We start from the raw sequence: 16,313 nt of genomic DNA, 5'->3' as shown, positions 1-16,313 counted from the left end.
AGATGCTGTTGTCAATATGCATATTTACACGGTGGCTGTGCCCCTGGGCTCAGGCACAGGGGCAGTTGTGAAGATGGTGCAGGACCAGGTGGTGTTTGTTCTGCTGTACAGAGTCAGAGCCGACTTGGAGACACCTTATAACCTTCTCGGTATTTCGGAAATTTCCCGTGTAACAGGTGTTATTTATAAAGATCACTCTTGTAGACCATGAGCTGCCCTAACCTTACCTACCGACTGCTGCGGTTACGCCAATACATCGTGCAGGTCCATTTGCTTAGGAGAGATCGGAAACAAAATGTAAGAACTTGATTCTATTTGTTTTTTTAAAAAGCAGAACAAAAAATTCAAAGTAAAATGTGCACATTTAATTACTTTTAAATAATCGATGAAATAATTTACATGCTACACATTCCCAAACACACTGCAACTCTTCCAATACATAGGACGCAGAGGCAGTCTGCTGGCTCCCGATCTATACACCTGGCAGGCCACTCCGGTGAGAGGGAAAGAAACACTCGTCGACACGGCTTGAGTTACAGACATGGGGAGAATACAGGGAGAGCCCTGGAAGACTCTCCCACCCAAATCAGAGCCCAGAACGAAAAAGCAAGGCACGCCCCTACCGACACGAACCCCCCCTGCCAGGGTTTAAGTTGCTTTTGTTAAAATGTGAACGCTAGGTAAAGCTCTCTTTACTTGTCGTGTGTTTGCCAGATGGAAAGGAAGGCCATGTTCCATGGAGCAACAGCTGCCCTGTCTGTCAGCCAGTGGGAGTGGATCAGCTGACAGTCAGACCGTGGCTGCGTGGTACAGGCTTGTTCTTCAGAGGTCCTCCTCCTGGGTCCTATGGCCATGTTAGGGCCTCATCTGTTTAAAAGTTAAAGCAGAATAAAGCCAAGCCAGAAGACAAAACCAGCAGGATGTGGTGGTCCAGATATGAAAGACGGTCGCGTATTTGATTCGTATTTAAGAAATCCAGAACCGAGCTACGCTGTCCAGAACAAGCCCTCAACCTAGCTCTGGGAAAACTGTGAATTAGGGGAGACCCACTGGTGTTGACTCATTGGGAGCAAGGCAGGGCACCGGCCACACAGGAACGCCGATGGGTACTCGGGCCACTGTTCATTAGGTGTGTGTGCTGGAGGTGGGGGGGCAAGGGGGACAGTGGCTGGGAAGATTCAGACAATTCATGGGGACACAGGTCTTTCTTTACAAATCAGTAAGGCTGATCACAATAAAAACCGACTAGCCAACTGACCCATCTTGCTTCAGGCCAGAAAACGGAAAAGGCTAAAGAGAGTGACCTGAAGGATTTATTGTAGACTCCTTAGAGACCATGAGGGGCTGGCACAGCGGATTCGGCTATGGGAGGGACATGGCCATCCGGAGAGGGCCCCTACAGCAGGCTCCGCTCCCGGTAGCTCTGTGAGACTCACGGCCGGTCGTTCCTGGTGGCCCGGGTCACAGAGCAGTGCCAGTTCACTGGTGCACAGCAGCACGCATGGGCTCTGAGCAAAGCCCCCAGGGAGCGCTCGTCGCTCACAGAAGCGCACACCATTCCTCGCGGAGGAGGCAGGACACTGGCTTGTTCTTGTCCTCTCCCAGGAGCTAAGGCTGTTCTGTCTTCAACCCCCAACCTGCAGTTCAACCTCGGGTCATCAGTAAAACACCTCCCGGGGAGTCAGGCTGCAGGACAGGAAGCCTCCTGGTGACCCCTCCCTCTGTCCACCTCTCCCCACCCCCGCGGGGCATCTAGCACGTCATCCTGGCCACGCCGTACTCCAGGCTGACCACGCCAGGCTCGGCCTTGGCGAAGGTCTCGGCGTAGTCGCTGTAGCGGTTGTCGGCGGCCTCGCTGCCCTCTATCGTCCGCAGGGCACCGGCCACTGGGAGCAGAGCCTGCTCTTTCAGGCACAGGGACGCTTTGAGAGAGGGCGAGTCGGGCCGCACCGAGGGAAGCCGCTCCTTGGTCTGCTTGTTTTTGTGCTGCTGAAGTTTCTACGACAAGCCAGAAGGGAGGGAGACGGGTTACGAGCTGCACGCCCCACCCTGCATGGGGCCAGGACATGCAAGCAGGGAACAACGCAACGCTGTGTGTCTGGAGGTTCTGCGTACGATGCAGGAGAACACCTCAAAACCCAGATGAAACCTGGTGCTGACGAGCCTGGCAGGTAAGGAGCCTTAACCTTCTGTCTCTTACAACTAGAGACTTGTACAGTCGCCGGCCCCGGCGGCCCACGAAAACCGCCGTCTCATGTGGCAGATGTCCCCACAGTGCAGGTACTTACAGACTCCAGGTCTCTCAGCTCTTTCTCCAGCTGCCTGCTCTGCGCGCTCATGGCCAGCGCCGTGCTCCACACGGACTGCCTGGGGTGCAAGGTTCGGTCAAACTGGTGGTACATGCTTCTCCAAAACCTGATGGAGAGGGAAAAAGCTTCAACAGGCGCCGCAGCGTGGGGACAAGCAGCCAGGCGGGGGTCAAAGGCGCCAACGTACTTGAACTGGAAAGACACGGTGCTAGGCTCCAAGAGCGTCAGTCTGTGCGGCGGGGAGCAGTAGAGGGGGTTTTGGTACTTCGCTCGGTCAGCCAAAAGGAACGGCCACAGGGAGTAGGTCTTCTCCTCCAACCTGAAAGGCCGTTAGCAAAGCATCAGGACCTCGCAGAACCTCCGTTCTCTAACTCGGGCCTCGGGCTCCAAAGAGAGGCAAGCTTTGGGCTTCTGTCCACGCCTGACCTCGCCCTGTCTACAGATGCCGGGCCATCTTCTCCTCTCGCCCCTCACCAGGCCCCTGATTGGATCACAGCTCTCACACACAGCCCTTGGGCAATGCTGCTTTCCCTCATGGCCATGCGCCCCAAGAGGCTTCTCTGTCCCCTCCCCGTCTCAGCTGACCAATGCTACCTCCCCGCCCGCACCTCCAGCTGGAATAAGCAACAGCTCGCTCTCGCTATGTGGCCTGCAGCGGCCAGCACGGCCGTCGCATCAGATGTCAGTGTAAGCGGGTCCACAGCGGAGAGGGGGCAAAATCAGGACCGCCAGTGCATCCCAGTGGAATGACTTGGGGCAGTGTGTCCACCGAGCAAATATAGGAGGGAGCGGGGCGAGAAAGGAGTTAAAAGCTGGGATCCCTAAAATAAGCCCCAACTATTTTCTCAGGAAAGACTGCGAGACGACATTACTTTTAGTACCATCTGTGAAAATGCCATTTTTTCCCTAAAATAGCTCTTTACTCCAAGAAGTCACCTGCTTCAAGGTGTGACAAACAGTTGGTTACACATTACGTCAGCACCCAGCTTGACAGTTTTGTGACCTGGCAACACAGTTGGGTAAGCATCAGGCTACTAACTGCCAAGATCAGTGGTTCAATACCACAGACTGCTCTATGGGAGAAAGAGGAGGCTCTCTGCTCCCGAGGATTTAGAGCCCCAAATCCGAAGGAGCAGTTCTATTCTGTCCTTAGGGTCACCAGGAGTCAGAACTGACTCAATGGCAGAGGGTGGGGTATGCCCAAGAATCTGAAACGGAACAAAATCTAAACTCCTAAGACCAACTGACAACTATGCAAGGTGCCTTTCACCCTACTGCACAGGAGCCCTGGTGCCGTAGTGGTTACACGTTGGGCTGCTATTGTAAGGTCCGCAGTTCAAAACCACCAGCAGCTCTGAGGGAGAAAGACAAAGCTTCCTACTCCCTTCAAGGGTTAGAGTCTCAGAAATCCACAGGGGGAGTTCTACCCTGTCCTACGGGGTCGCTCTGAGTTGAAATCGACTTGATGGCAGTTGAGTTATTCATTTTGTTGTTATGTTTTTTTTTTTTTTTTTTTTTGGGGGGGGAGTACTTTTCTGCAAGGAACCCTGAAGGTATAATTGGGTTACAGTTGGGCTGTTAACCCCACTGTCAGCAGTTCAAGTCCACCAGCCACTCCAGGGGAGAAAGATGAGGCTTTCCACACCCATACAGAGTTACAGCCTTAGGAACCCACAGGGACAGTCTACTCTGTCTTACAGACTCGCGATGAATGGGAACCAACAGGAGGGCAGTGAGTTTGGTTTGGTTTTTCTGTTTAGTTTTTTTTTAAATATAAACAAAAACATACTTTCCATTGGTCTGAGAGATCGAATTTCTACAGTACTTAGCGTCAGAAATAGAGGCAGTAAAATAATTACTATCAACATCAGTTCTGTCTCATACCGCTCAAAGTATTTTGAGTTTAACAGTGATTTACCTGAGGCTTCAAGTAGGATTCAAAAGGAACAAAAAGAGAAACAGACTATAATCAGATTATCTTACTTGAGTTCTTCTCTTTCCTTCTGACAGTTTCCAAGGAAGTTTCCAAATTGGCAAGAATGAATGTGCTCGTGGATCTGGAGAAGAAACGCTTCATTGAATTCAAAGGCTTGTGGAAACTGCTCGGTCAAATGCCATACACACTCCAAAAACTGAATAAACACGGGTGAGATTTCCTTTGGGTCACCGTCCAAATGGCCACACCTAGCCCCCCAAGAAAGCACAAGCGATTAAAAGGCAGACATTATTCAGGCATCTCTACATTTAAACACATTTCCCCAAAGACATTCTCAAGCACCATTCCCTCAGCACAAAAAAACAGTGATGCTTCTATTGAAACCGTTAACAGAACTTTCTCTTTTTGGATAGAACTTTCAAGGCTCTGTTCCTTCTAAATACTACAACCCAGTCCCAAAGGAAGACTCTGAATAGCCAACGAAGAGAAACAGGGGTTTTTAGAGTTTACAAGATGAAAGGAAAAAAAATAAGAACAAAAAATCAGACCAGTCTTTGTGTAAAACTTAGCCCAAAAGTGTAACTACCCCTACCCTGCATGCACTTGACACACACCCCCTCTGATCCGAGTGGTCAAACAACACAGACCCTTAAGGGCCATTTAGACTAGTTTCACTAACTTTACAAAACAAATAAATACGTGCTCGGGACTCACCTCTCTGAAAATTTATGTCCAAAGGAGATCCAATCTTTTTCTATTAAAACCTTAATAAGAAAAAGTAACACCCATTTAATCAACAAATCTTATTGGAGCTGTTGGCTTCATCTAACCCAGTGGGTTCTCCACCCTTTCATACAGTTCCTCATGTTGTGGTGACCCCCTAGCCATAACATTATTTTCATTGATACTTCATAAGTATAATTTTGCTACTGTTGTTATGAATTAGGCAACCCTGTGAAAGGGTTGTTGGACCCCCAAAGGGGTCTCGCCCCACAGGTTGAGAACTCCTGGACCATTACGGTGACACTTCAGAGGGAAAAAAAAATCCACAAATGAAGTTCCTCCAATCTCAAAGCTTGTGCCTGTTGCACAAGAGGCTGGCCGGCCAGACAGACAGGCTGGGGCCCGTGGTCCTGGGTCCTCGGCCGACGCTGGGCAGGCCGGTCTCTGCATGGAGGCTGTCGGACAGAGGCAGTCTGGGGGTCCACGGCAGGACTCACTTGAGCTCCACCAAACCACTCCCATCAGCTGTGACCTGAGAACGGAGGGCCCATCCCAGGTGTGGGGAACGTCCATCAACCCCAGCTAACATCTCTCATCTCCTGAGAGAGAAGCAGCCCCAGCCATCACATTAGGGGTGCGTGCGTCCATGTTGGAGCAGCACGGTCTGAGAATGGCCCCGGAAGACACCAGGTTCCCAGCCCCGGGAGCCGAGTGGGCACTCACCATGAATCCTTTGATGGTCCTGTAGTAGGGATCCAGGAGGAGGGAGCCGAGGGAGCAGACCTGGGACGTGCGGTCCCAGCCATCAGAGCAATGCACGAGCACACTGGCGTTCTCCACTGTGATTGCCTGAGGAGACAGCACACACAGCTGGACACTCGGGGAGCTAAGCTAACGTGTACACTCTGGTGGCAAAGTGGCTATGAGTTGGGCTGTCAACCACAAGGTTAGCAGTCTGAAACTACCAGCAGCTCCCGAGGGGAAAGATGAGGCTTTCTGCTCCAGTAAAGAGATGCAGTCTCGGAAACCCACAGAGGCAGTTCTAGCCCACAGGGTCACTAGGAATCAGAATCAACTCAGTGGCAGGGAGTTTATTTTTCGGTTTTTAACTAGTAGGAAAGGAGTCCTGGAGAAGCAGGGGTTAAGCACGTGACTACTAAGCCAAGGTCAGCAGTTTGAGTCCAGCAGCTGCTCTGAGGGAGAAAGATGAGGCAGTTTGAAGCCTTTCTACTCTGCTCCAGGGGCTGTGAGTCAGCATCACGCCAATAGCAGTGAGTTTGGCTTTTGGATAACCCCACCCCACAGCCACTGAGCCAATTCCAACTCCGAATGACCCCCCCCCCACCCGAGGGCAGCCGGGAAACCAGCCCGTCATCAGCGACCAGTCAGAGTGGCGGTGTCCTTCCCCCTTGTGAGCTGTGGCTCATCCAGAGAAGGGACACTTAAGACACAACAGGATGGCAGCACTCTGGCTTCAGACTTTGAGGCGCTCTCTCAAGGCGCCTGCACAGAGGGCTCCGTGACACTGGAAAGCAGCCCCGGAAGTGAACCTCCACCAAGGGGTCCGATGCCATCCCGGCCCCCTGACTGGATGGGGTACCAGCAACCAAGCCCTCGACCCCTCCCTTCCCCGAGCAGCTGAACCCCCGAACAGGGTGAGGGATGCAGAGGCACCTTGGCGAGGAAGATGGCAGCATCCATGACGGCTTTGATATGGCGCAGCCACCCGGAGCTCTCCAGGCCCGAGTAGAAGTCGTTGACGGACAGGCTCTTGGCACCACTGACTGAAAGAGGGGAAATTTTCATTAGGAAGCAGAGTATCCCCGGCTCCTGCCCAGGGCGGCTCTCAGCCAATCAACTGGAAGGGAAGAGAGGACAGCAGGGGCAGGCAGGACTCCTGTCACATGAAAAGATGCTCTCAGGAGCTCGGTCACGGGCTCGCGTGCCGTGTCTTTTTCTGTCACATCTTGTGCATATCCGACTTCCTAGATGCAGGCAAGCTGAATCCTCAGTGTTTTTAACTAAAAGTCGTCTGTGCTTCCTTTTTCACGGGTCGGGAAGGTGCAGTGCAAGGGCCACGAGAGGCCCGAGAAACCGTCCTCACCAGCTCTGGTGACCCACCTCCCCAGAGAAGCCGTGCCAGCCCTCACGAGGGGCGGGTTCATTCAGTGCCTGACCAGTGTGGCCCGAGAGTGGTGTGGTAAATATTCACACCACCCTGGGCAGAAAGCAGCTGCCCCGGCCTGCCCCAAACTGATTTCACCACTCTTGACACCTCGGGATGTCTGACTCATGGGACAGCAGCAAGGCCAGCGTGTGACCGCCTCCCACCCCTGGCTGCCGAACTTGTCACTCACAGCTATGCCACACTGAGGGCAGCACATCTCCTGGATTCTACAGCCTGGTCTTTAAAAAAGAAGTAAACTTCTCATTGTTCTGTTTTTTGTTTTTGTACACGTTACAAGACAGGTCTGGTTTGGGGGTCAAATACACAATCTGTACATAAAGTAACTTCACTTTGTACTCTCCGACTGTTGCTTTGTCCCCCTTGGCTCTTCCCGATGGGGATCATTTCGGCTGGCATGAGCATCTGTACTGGGCAGGGGGACCCGGGAGACAGGCAGGAACTGTACCTTCCAGTAACTTCTGGAGGCTGGACCTCATGACATGGATGTTCTCGATGCCCACAAACTGGAAGCGGATGTTGGAGTAGTTGTCCTCGTTCTCATAGCCTTTCCCTGCGGCTCTGTTGGCCATGGCGTTCAGCTGCAAGGAAGGGTTCAGAAATTTGACCACAAATCCCCCTGCCGTTGAGCTTAAGCTTATCAAAATGTGGCGGAGACACCCGCCAGAGTTAGCAGTGGTTTTAAAGGAGTTCACCAACACTGGACAGGCCACGACTTCTGACAGAGGGGAAGCACTATCAGGGCCAGAGCCGGGGTTGGGGGGTGGGGAGGATGCTGCCTGCTGGGGGGCCCAGACGGAGCTGCCCACGAAGAAACCAGGAAGCAAGCTCATTCAGCTGTGAGCCAGTCTTCCCTGTTCGCAATCTCTCTCAGCTTGAGAAAAACGCCTCCCTAGCTACACCCTACACAGCGAGGGATGAGAGCTGAGCAGCTTTACTCGTGCAGCCTCAACCCTGGGGCACTGGCTCGTTCAGAAAGCCGCCCAGAGCCACCGGCGCTGAACTGATTCTGGCTCCCAGCAGCCCACAGGGCAGAGCCAAGCTGCTCCTGAGGGGGTGCACCTGCCCGGAGCTGACTGCCACGGCTCTCCACAAGGCTGGTGGGTTCGAACCGTCCACCTTTTGGTGAGCAGCTGAGTACTTTAACCTCGGGGGACTCCAAAATATGCCTTAGGTTACTACTGCCCCCCCCCACCCCCAGCAGAGAAGACTGCAGGCATCCGCAGTCACCATTGCGGCCCCGAATCTTCCATCCCAGTCCTCTCCAAGAGAGGAGGCCGGACTGGACTGGGCTCTAGAAGCACAGGCACCGCCCGGAAGCCTCTCTAGTCTAACCCAAGTCACCAGCTGCGCTAATCACCAGCAAGCCCAGAGATACAACTTTATGGGACTGGTCACCACCCGGCACCCTAGTCCAGAGTGTCAAAGGCACTGCGTAAACTGTTCCCTGCAGTTCGGTTCTGCTCAGGCCCAGGCACCACGGGCTCACGTGGGCTTTGGCCCCTTTGATTCTGCCAAAGCGGAATTCCTAGAGCCCAGTAGTCAAACCAGCAAGAGAGGCTGGCTCAGGTGGGAACCTGTCAGAGGGCCATTCAAACAGCCTTGCTAAAACTCACCACAGGAAGGGGGCGGGGGAGGAACACTTGAGAGGCCTGGAAAAGCAAGGCTGCCTGCTGCTGGTTGACCATGACAAGTACCACATGCTCTCGTGAGCCCGAGCAAACAGAACCCAGTGGAAGACAAACTGTCTTCTCACTCACTCACTCGATCGGGGTCCCGGGTGGGGAATTCTAACTCTAGACTCACTGGGTATTTAGCACGAGTAAAATTAAGTCACACTTAAAATGCTTCCTTATGATAGAGGGGTACAATCCCCTCCTGTTGAGTGGATCCAGACGTATAGTGGCCATAAAGGACAGAGCAGAGCCGCTCCCACAGGGGTCCCTGAGGCTGGAGACCTTTATGGAAGCAGACCACCACATCTGGCTTCCAAGGGGCAGCTGGTGGGTCCCCACAGCCAACCACCAACTCTCCTCCAGGGCTCCTTCCCCACCTGATTTCAAGCCTGGGTATTAAGACAGAGAAAAGAACCTAGTTCCTGTGTCGAAGGCCGTTTACAAATGTGGGGTCTCAGGGCCCCAGAGACCAAACCCACCCCTCAGACCTCACCTTCAGGCAGAGGCATGTTCAAGTCCCCTGAGTTTTACCTACAATAAACCTACAGGCAGCTCCCAGGAATGCAGCCACCCCGATTCTAAAGAGAGTCAGCCAGAGATGCGTCTTACGGGAGATGCTACTTCTGCCACCCAAGCAAGTCCTTTCAAAATTCACAATTATCGCAGGGAACAAACAAACACCCTTTCTACTTTTCCCAGAAGAGGGCCACTCCTCTAGAGTTAACTCCGCCTTCTCCAGCAGCTCTGGCCAGGGACACAGCGTCCTGACGGGGGCACATCTAAGACAGCCCCCTCCCGCCACAAGGCCGCCTACGGCTGTGCGTGCTCTACGTCGCTCACTCGCTTCCTCTCATCGCTTCCTCTCAGTCTCTCCTCACTCCAGATTGTGGAAGACATCATCACTCTAATTCTGCCAATGTCCTTTTGTGAGGCCCACCAGCTCTGCACGCGATGCTACAATGAAAATTGAAAGTCACGTTAGCTGTTCTCCTTGAGAGTCCCCGAGCCTATAGGAACTGAGCGTCTGGGTGGCTCAGGGGAGGGGAAGATTCTGAGGTGTGTCCCAGTGGTAACAAGCTAAGCTAACACTCTAGATGGCGAACAGAGCAAGGATCCCCGTTCAGTGCAGCTTGGATTAACATCTGCTGTCCTCAGTTTCTTGAAGAATGTTTCAAATGCAGGTCTATTGTTTTAACAGAGCACGAGTCCCTTAACAACTGGACAGGGAAGAACATGGTGTCCATGTACACTGGGCCACTATGAGCCACAACAGCACCTGACCACCCCCACCAAGAATAATACGAATCTCTAGGTTTTTACAATATATATACTACTTAGCATTTTGTCACAGTAAGATATGTAATGTACGGGGGCTTCAAACGTTTTGTGGAAAACATCAAGTTGAAAGATAATGGAATACAGTCACAAACTTTCTAAGGTCCCCTGGTCTAATCAGTAAACCCACCGATCCACAAAGTAAGAGATGGGCGGTACGCGGTCCCCACGCTGATCTAAGTCGGCATCCTCTGAATGACAAGTGTGTGTGCATACACGGCCAGTGGGAACCTTACTCTCTGGGTCTCCCCGAGACAACAGAGAACAGTAAAATCCAGTATTAGAACGGAGGGCGGAGTGGGGTGCCCGTGGCAGTCTTGCCTAACATAATGTGAGGCCATCGTTACTCTCCGCGTATCCTCAGTGAGTGAAGATGCCCAGGTGTGTATGTTTAGAATCTTACTGTGTGGTTGCAGACTGCCATCCCAGACCGCAGGGGGATGAGGTCACACAGACTGTGTGCACCCCTGACTGGATGTGGAAGCAGGGTTTGCAGGCAGATGTGACCATGTGAATGAGCACATTCATCCTTCGATCCTTTCCTCAGCAGCACGAGCTCTAACTCAACCACTCTGAAGCTAGCAGGCAGGCGGTGACCGCAGCCGGAGGCAGCCACTCCTAGTCACTCGCACGACACAGGTGCTCGGAACGCCGGCGCGCCGAGCAGCACCCTCATACGTACTTTGGGCCGCGTGTCCATGACGTACATGTAGCGGTTGATGGGGTTGGCTTTACTGATGGCCTGCAGCAGATGCTCGTCCTCCAGGCACCTGGCGCTGAATCCGGACAGGGGCTGGCTACAGCGACAAATGGCAGCCTGATTTTGAAAGACAGAAAACGGGTGATTCCAAGAGCTCAAGCACCAGGCTGACAACGCGACCGGCAAAAGACATGTTAAAGTGAAATCCTTCGTCTGTTTGAACGGTTCGGGGCAGTTAGAAGGCACTCACTTTTCCATCTTGTTTCACTACTTTGATATGCCCACGTCTCCCCACCAGTCTGCTCAGAACTAGTACCACGCCTGGTCTAGTCTCAGTACCAAACTACAAACTCACTGGCATCGAGTTGATGCCCACTCACGGTGACCCCACAGGGCAGAGTAGAACTGCCCCTCTGCGTTTCCAAGACTTCAACTCTTTTCAAGAGTAGAAAGTCCTGTCTTTCTACTTTCTGGTGGTTTCTACAGACCTTGCACATTGTAAGCACTACGCTGCCTGGCCTGCTAGCAAGTCTCGGTAAGTAACTGACATTAAGATGGATGCTCTTAGATGACAAGGTGCCATGCAGTGATGACCTACACTTTCAAACTGAAATGCAAGCAGGAGAGTGCAGGGTGCTGTAAGTTTACCTTCCCCTTCCCAGATCCTTTCAGTCCTCTAACCGGAAAAACCAAGCCCAACACCGTCAAGGAGTCTATTCCAACGCATGGTGACCGGGGGCTCCTGGGGAGCATGGAGCTCCACCAGGCCTTCGTGGCAGCTCCACTGAGTCACCGGGTGGGTGCGAACTGCCGACCTCTCTGGTACTACTTTAGGGTGAGCCACTTGCACTCCACAGGGTTTGGGTTTGTTTTCAGATCGCTAGTCGCAACATCAAGGGACTCCTGGTGGCACACAAGGTTAGGCACTGGGCTACTCAAGACAGTGTCAGCAGTTCAAAACCAACAGCCAGCCGCTCCCCCGGAGAGCAGGGGGGTCATCTGCTCCTACAATAGATCCATACCCTGGAAACCCAGGGAGCAGCTCCCTCTGCTTTGCAAGCTCGCAGAGTTGGAATCCACTCAGTGGGCAGTGGGTGAGTAATAGGAATCAGGGTGTGAAATGAGAGACGTGAGCGTCACTGACATTTGAGTTAAAATATAGAAAATCCAAGAAAACTACAATATCTACAAGGAAACAGCCCCAACAGGTGAGTGGACACACAGACGTGGCATATGCACATGAGAGGCTTTCCAAGAGTGCCTGGGAAAATGCCATCATCTTCTCTTTCCGTTTCCCACAAACTTTCTGAATCCCCCTTGCATGTACGATGGAATATTCCTCATCAGTAAGAGGGAGCAGAAGGCTTTCAGTCTCCGGCTGCGCTAGGGAGAGGAGCCCCCGTCGCCATGTCCGCGCATCTGCAATGGACGGTCGTGTGGAACTGGTCTAGTGTCCTCATCCACAGGAACAAGCAGACGTACGGCACTGAGCCCAATAACCTGAAAGCCCGCAACTCCTTCCGCTACAACGGGTGACACACCGCGAGACTGTGGGCGAAGGGCCGACTGACGACGGCAAGGGCGGTGTGGTGGTCATGGAGCGGAGGTCAGGCCAGCGGAGGTCAGCCACCTCCTCCATGTGGACCACCAGTAACAAGACGTCCGGGGCCACATTCAGCAGTATCCGGCACATGATCTGCCAGAACAAGTACCGACCTTCGCATGGCTGCCATCCGCAGAGCCAGCACCGTACTACGCAGCCAGAAGCCTGCGATGGTGAAGAGGAAGCGGACTCGCCCCACCAAGAGCTCCTGAGCACCCCTCGCCCAGAGCAATAAAGAGAACTCCCTCCACCCCCCACCCCGTACAAAGGGAGCAGAGGACACCACTAATGAGCTGGAATAAACTCGACGGCAGAGAGTAGCACATGATGACGCCCAATGCAAAAGGCTACAGAACACATGAGTCCACGCCTACAGAACCTTCCGCACGGGGAAAGCAGGACTGCTGTGGGCAGCTACCGGGGGACAAGCCCTACTCTCGGGCCGATGGGCTGGGAAACCAGAGAGCGAGTGTACAACAGGCCAGGAGAGCCGCCATTCTATGAGGCGTGAACTTCCCTTCCAGCAAAGGAAAGAGTGTCTAAGAGAAGGCGGAGCCCGGTGGCAGTGAGAGACCCATGGGGCTGCTGACCACAAGGTCTCTAGTTGAAAACCACAACTCTTCTGCAGGAGGAAGAGGCGGCTTTCAGCTGCTGTAGAGTGAGTCTCAGAAACCCACAGGGACAGTTCTGCCCTGTCCCATGGAGTGGCTGGGTCTCAGAGAGCACTCAATGGCAGTGAGCTTGGTTGCCTGGAAGGCTGGCTCTGTGATCAGGGAGGGTCATGAAGGGTCCATACTGGGTTTGGACCAGGGGCTCTTAACGGGGCTGGTTTTGCCCCATCTCATCTTCTCTTCATTCTAAATCCTCCACCGCCACCCCCTTTGCCCCAACTCGTCCTCTCTGCGTGCTAACCACCCCCCACCCCCCCACCTCCCAAGGATGATGGGCAATGTCTGGAGGCACTGTTGTTAGCACCACTGGGGAGCGGGGTGGAGGGCTCCTGTTATCTCATGGGTAGAAGCCAATGGTGTCACTGACCACCCTCCTGGGCACCAGGGGAGCCCCTGACAGCCTGGGGCAAAGGTCAACAGTGTCTTCATTGAGCCAGCCTAGCCAAGGCCCACTGCTGCGAGGAAGGCACATCATGAGGAAGATAGTCAAGCTGTGTTTTTTGAGTCATGATACAGAACATTAAGGGGTCTAAGGAATGGAAAAGACAGAGGGGGTTGAGGAAATCCTCCCGAGGCCAGAAAGAAAGATGGAAAATCAGAGTACGCACATGCAAGGAACACAGAAGGCTGGGCAGGGAGCCCAGCTGTCAATTGAATTGAAGAAAATAAAATAAGCACAAAGAAAATTTAAATGCAAACAAGCTATTAAGTGGTGTGAGAGGAGGAATGAGGATGGGGCAGAGACTACATATATAGAGAATTTAACAAAATATTGTTGATTTCATTCCTCAGATGGGCTTAGTAAATATAGTAAATTTCTTTCAAAAGAAACAAAAAAAAATCCCTCCAGATTGCTTATCCTTCAAACCTAAAGACTGGTCTCAATAGCTTTTAAAAGTAAATTTAAAAAGGAGAAAAAGTAAAATGGACCTAGAGTCTTTAGTGACAAACAAGTTCGTCTCAAACCAAAGAGCGAAAACGAATAAAAACAGAAGGACCAGAGAGGTAAAGAAACAACTTCCCCAAGCAGAGCCTCAGCACAGGCACTGTTCACAACCCGGGGGACAAGGAGGACTGGGCGGCTTCCAGAGAGGAAGAAGTCAGACATTTCCAGAGCACTGACAATTAGAGGTGGCATCGTCTGCTCAGCGTCTGAGCTGTGAGGCTCAGGGGAAAGAGTTACTCTCTTACTCCATTCCCAGTGAAAGCCACAAGGAGAAATACAACAAGATCCCAAACCCACTGCCATCTGGTGGATGGTGACTCAGAGACCCTACAGGTCAGGGCGGAACTCCCCCTGGGGCTCCCAGCCTGTGCGACTCTCTACGGGGAGAGAAAGGCCCATCATTCTTTCATGGAGCGGCTGGTGGGTTTGAACTGCTGACCTTGTGGGTCACAGCCTAGCACATAACCCCTATCCACTAGGGCTCCTTCAAGCGAGGGAAGCCGGACCTCCCTGCTCACGAGTCCCACTAGTTTCAAGGCAGTGCTTTAGACAGAAGGAAGAGAGGCAGGAACGTGGTCAGAAAATATGCCCATTTCTCTCTCCCTGAGTAGATCTGTTTGGAACCGTCAAGTGGTAGTTGAGAGAACAGCCGGCCCTTCTGGGGGTGAGGGGGGCACGGTGTCATGACACGCGCAGACCCGAGGCAAGCGCCATACCTCCTTCTCCTGGTGGTAGTAGGACAGCACTGGGAAGCGGCCCTTGCTGCGGAACTTGGAGCTCCCGACGATGGTGGGCTTGCTGGCTGAGTGCGGCACGTACAGATCCCGGGGGTACGTCTCACACACCTGCACACACAACACAGGCGCTCTGCTTCTTGCTCATGACCACCGGGTGGAAGACCCCCCCCCCACCCCCGGCAAAAGCTTTCCACGTTGGCGGTGCAAACACGGTGGGAAGCATAATGCGCAGACGCACAGCCCCGCTCACTGCCCGGGCACGCAGCACACACAGCGTCGCCCTGCTACCTTGTAGTCCCGGTTTGCGTCAGACAGCTGCCAGTGGGTGTTTGGCACCCCCATCCTCTTGTACTCCTCGGCCAGGTCCAGCAGCTGCCACCCGCACAGCCGTTCGGACTCGTTTTGCTTGGGGTTGTAAGAGAAGGCGTAGAGGTCTTCGTATTTTGCTGCGGGACGCAAAAGGCACAGACAGTGAAAGGCAATGCACAGGGCGAGGCCGAACTCCATTTCTGCTTTACCCTCCTCCGAGAGCCGGCTGAGCCCTCACCCTCCCAGAGCCGAATCGCTGCCCAGTTCACCAATGCACACTGAAACCGATTCTTGCCCAGCTCTGTCGATAACAAAAGCGAAGCTTCTAACTTGGACCTTTGTGTGTGAGATTCTCTACTGGACGAGTTCCTTCTCTTGAAAGTAGAATGTGTATAAATGTAGACAATGCACTGCCCACACACCACTGTTGCCAAAGGAGACATTGGGCGGGAGAGAGGGCTGCGTCTTCCCGGTCGGTCCATACGGATGGACCACGCCATGCCCTGTCCTAAGGGACCGGGCTGACCCAAACCGGCAGTGACTGTGCAGAGCCAGGAGCTCTCGTGTGGATCCTCCCAGCATGGGTCTTGACTAAATGAGCCAATGGGATGAATGCTCCGGGTGTGAGGAGGGGGCTGGAGCAGCTCCTGAGCCAGGTTGGCAGGCTGGCTGCACAAAACAAGGAGTCCAGGTAACGCCAGCAGCCGGTTTGCTCTGTCTGCTGAGGAGAGCGATGCCATTCCAGGCACGCGGAGGGAAAGGGAAGGAGGCTGCCCGGTCTCCAGGGCCGGAGCAGTGACAGAGTCCTCGTTCAGGCCAGTCAGCTCCCCGCTAAGAACCCTCAAGTCGGCTATCACCTGCTCACCCCTGATTCACAGTGACCTGCCTGTGACCAGGAGAGGGGTGCCCCATAGGGCATCCAGGGTAAGTGTCACTCCTGTGGATAGCCAGTCCTTTTTCTGAGGCAATCTTGGCAAGGGCGGCGGGGGGGATTCAATCTCCCAACCTTCCCATTACCAGCCGGGCGTGCTGTTAGCGCCACTGGAAGAAACAGGTTTCACTTCCCTTTTCCTTCTGCTCATGCCCCATATGATCCCATGTATATCAGCCCCCACCCCCACTCCACGGTCAGAGCACCCTCCTGAACGCTTCCTTCAGTCATGCCTACGTCCAAGTGATACCC

At 53.4% G+C, this 16,313-nt stretch overlaps 1 protein-coding gene and 1 pseudogene across 1 annotated transcript in view; one reads left to right on the top strand and one right to left on the bottom strand.

Annotated features, from left to right (window-relative positions):
• Positions 1 to 343: 343 nt before the first annotated feature.
• MTMR6 (myotubularin related protein 6) overlaps positions 344 to 16,313 on the bottom strand; it is a 35,888-nt gene continuing 19,918 nt past the window's right edge. Inside the window, exons 4-14 of the mRNA XM_075562819.1 lie at positions 15,110 to 15,267; positions 14,801 to 14,929; positions 10,847 to 10,981; positions 7,602 to 7,734; positions 6,643 to 6,752; positions 5,692 to 5,817; positions 4,960 to 5,009; positions 4,293 to 4,493; positions 2,497 to 2,628; positions 2,289 to 2,415; positions 344 to 1,998 (exon numbers count right to left, since the gene is read on the bottom strand). Of these exons, the coding sequence (XP_075418934.1) occupies positions 1,753 to 1,998; positions 2,289 to 2,415; positions 2,497 to 2,628; positions 4,293 to 4,493; positions 4,960 to 5,009; positions 5,692 to 5,817; positions 6,643 to 6,752; positions 7,602 to 7,734; positions 10,847 to 10,981; positions 14,801 to 14,929; positions 15,110 to 15,267 (1,547 nt within the window). The 3' untranslated portion in view covers positions 344 to 1,752. The remainder of the gene's footprint in view (positions 1,999 to 2,288; positions 2,416 to 2,496; positions 2,629 to 4,292; positions 4,494 to 4,959; positions 5,010 to 5,691; positions 5,818 to 6,642; positions 6,753 to 7,601; positions 7,735 to 10,846; positions 10,982 to 14,800; positions 14,930 to 15,109; positions 15,268 to 16,313) is intronic.
• On the top strand, positions 12,272 to 12,679 carry LOC142461637 (large ribosomal subunit protein eL28 pseudogene; annotated as a pseudogene).

Source organism: Tenrec ecaudatus, chromosome 11 (genome assembly GCF_050624435.1).
Source record: "Tenrec ecaudatus isolate mTenEca1 chromosome 11, mTenEca1.hap1, whole genome shotgun sequence".
Taxonomy (NCBI): Eukaryota; Metazoa; Chordata; class Mammalia; order Afrosoricida; family Tenrecidae; genus Tenrec; species Tenrec ecaudatus.
Note: the sequence above shows the minus strand (reverse complement) of the source record. Positions and strands in the feature narration are given on the sequence as shown.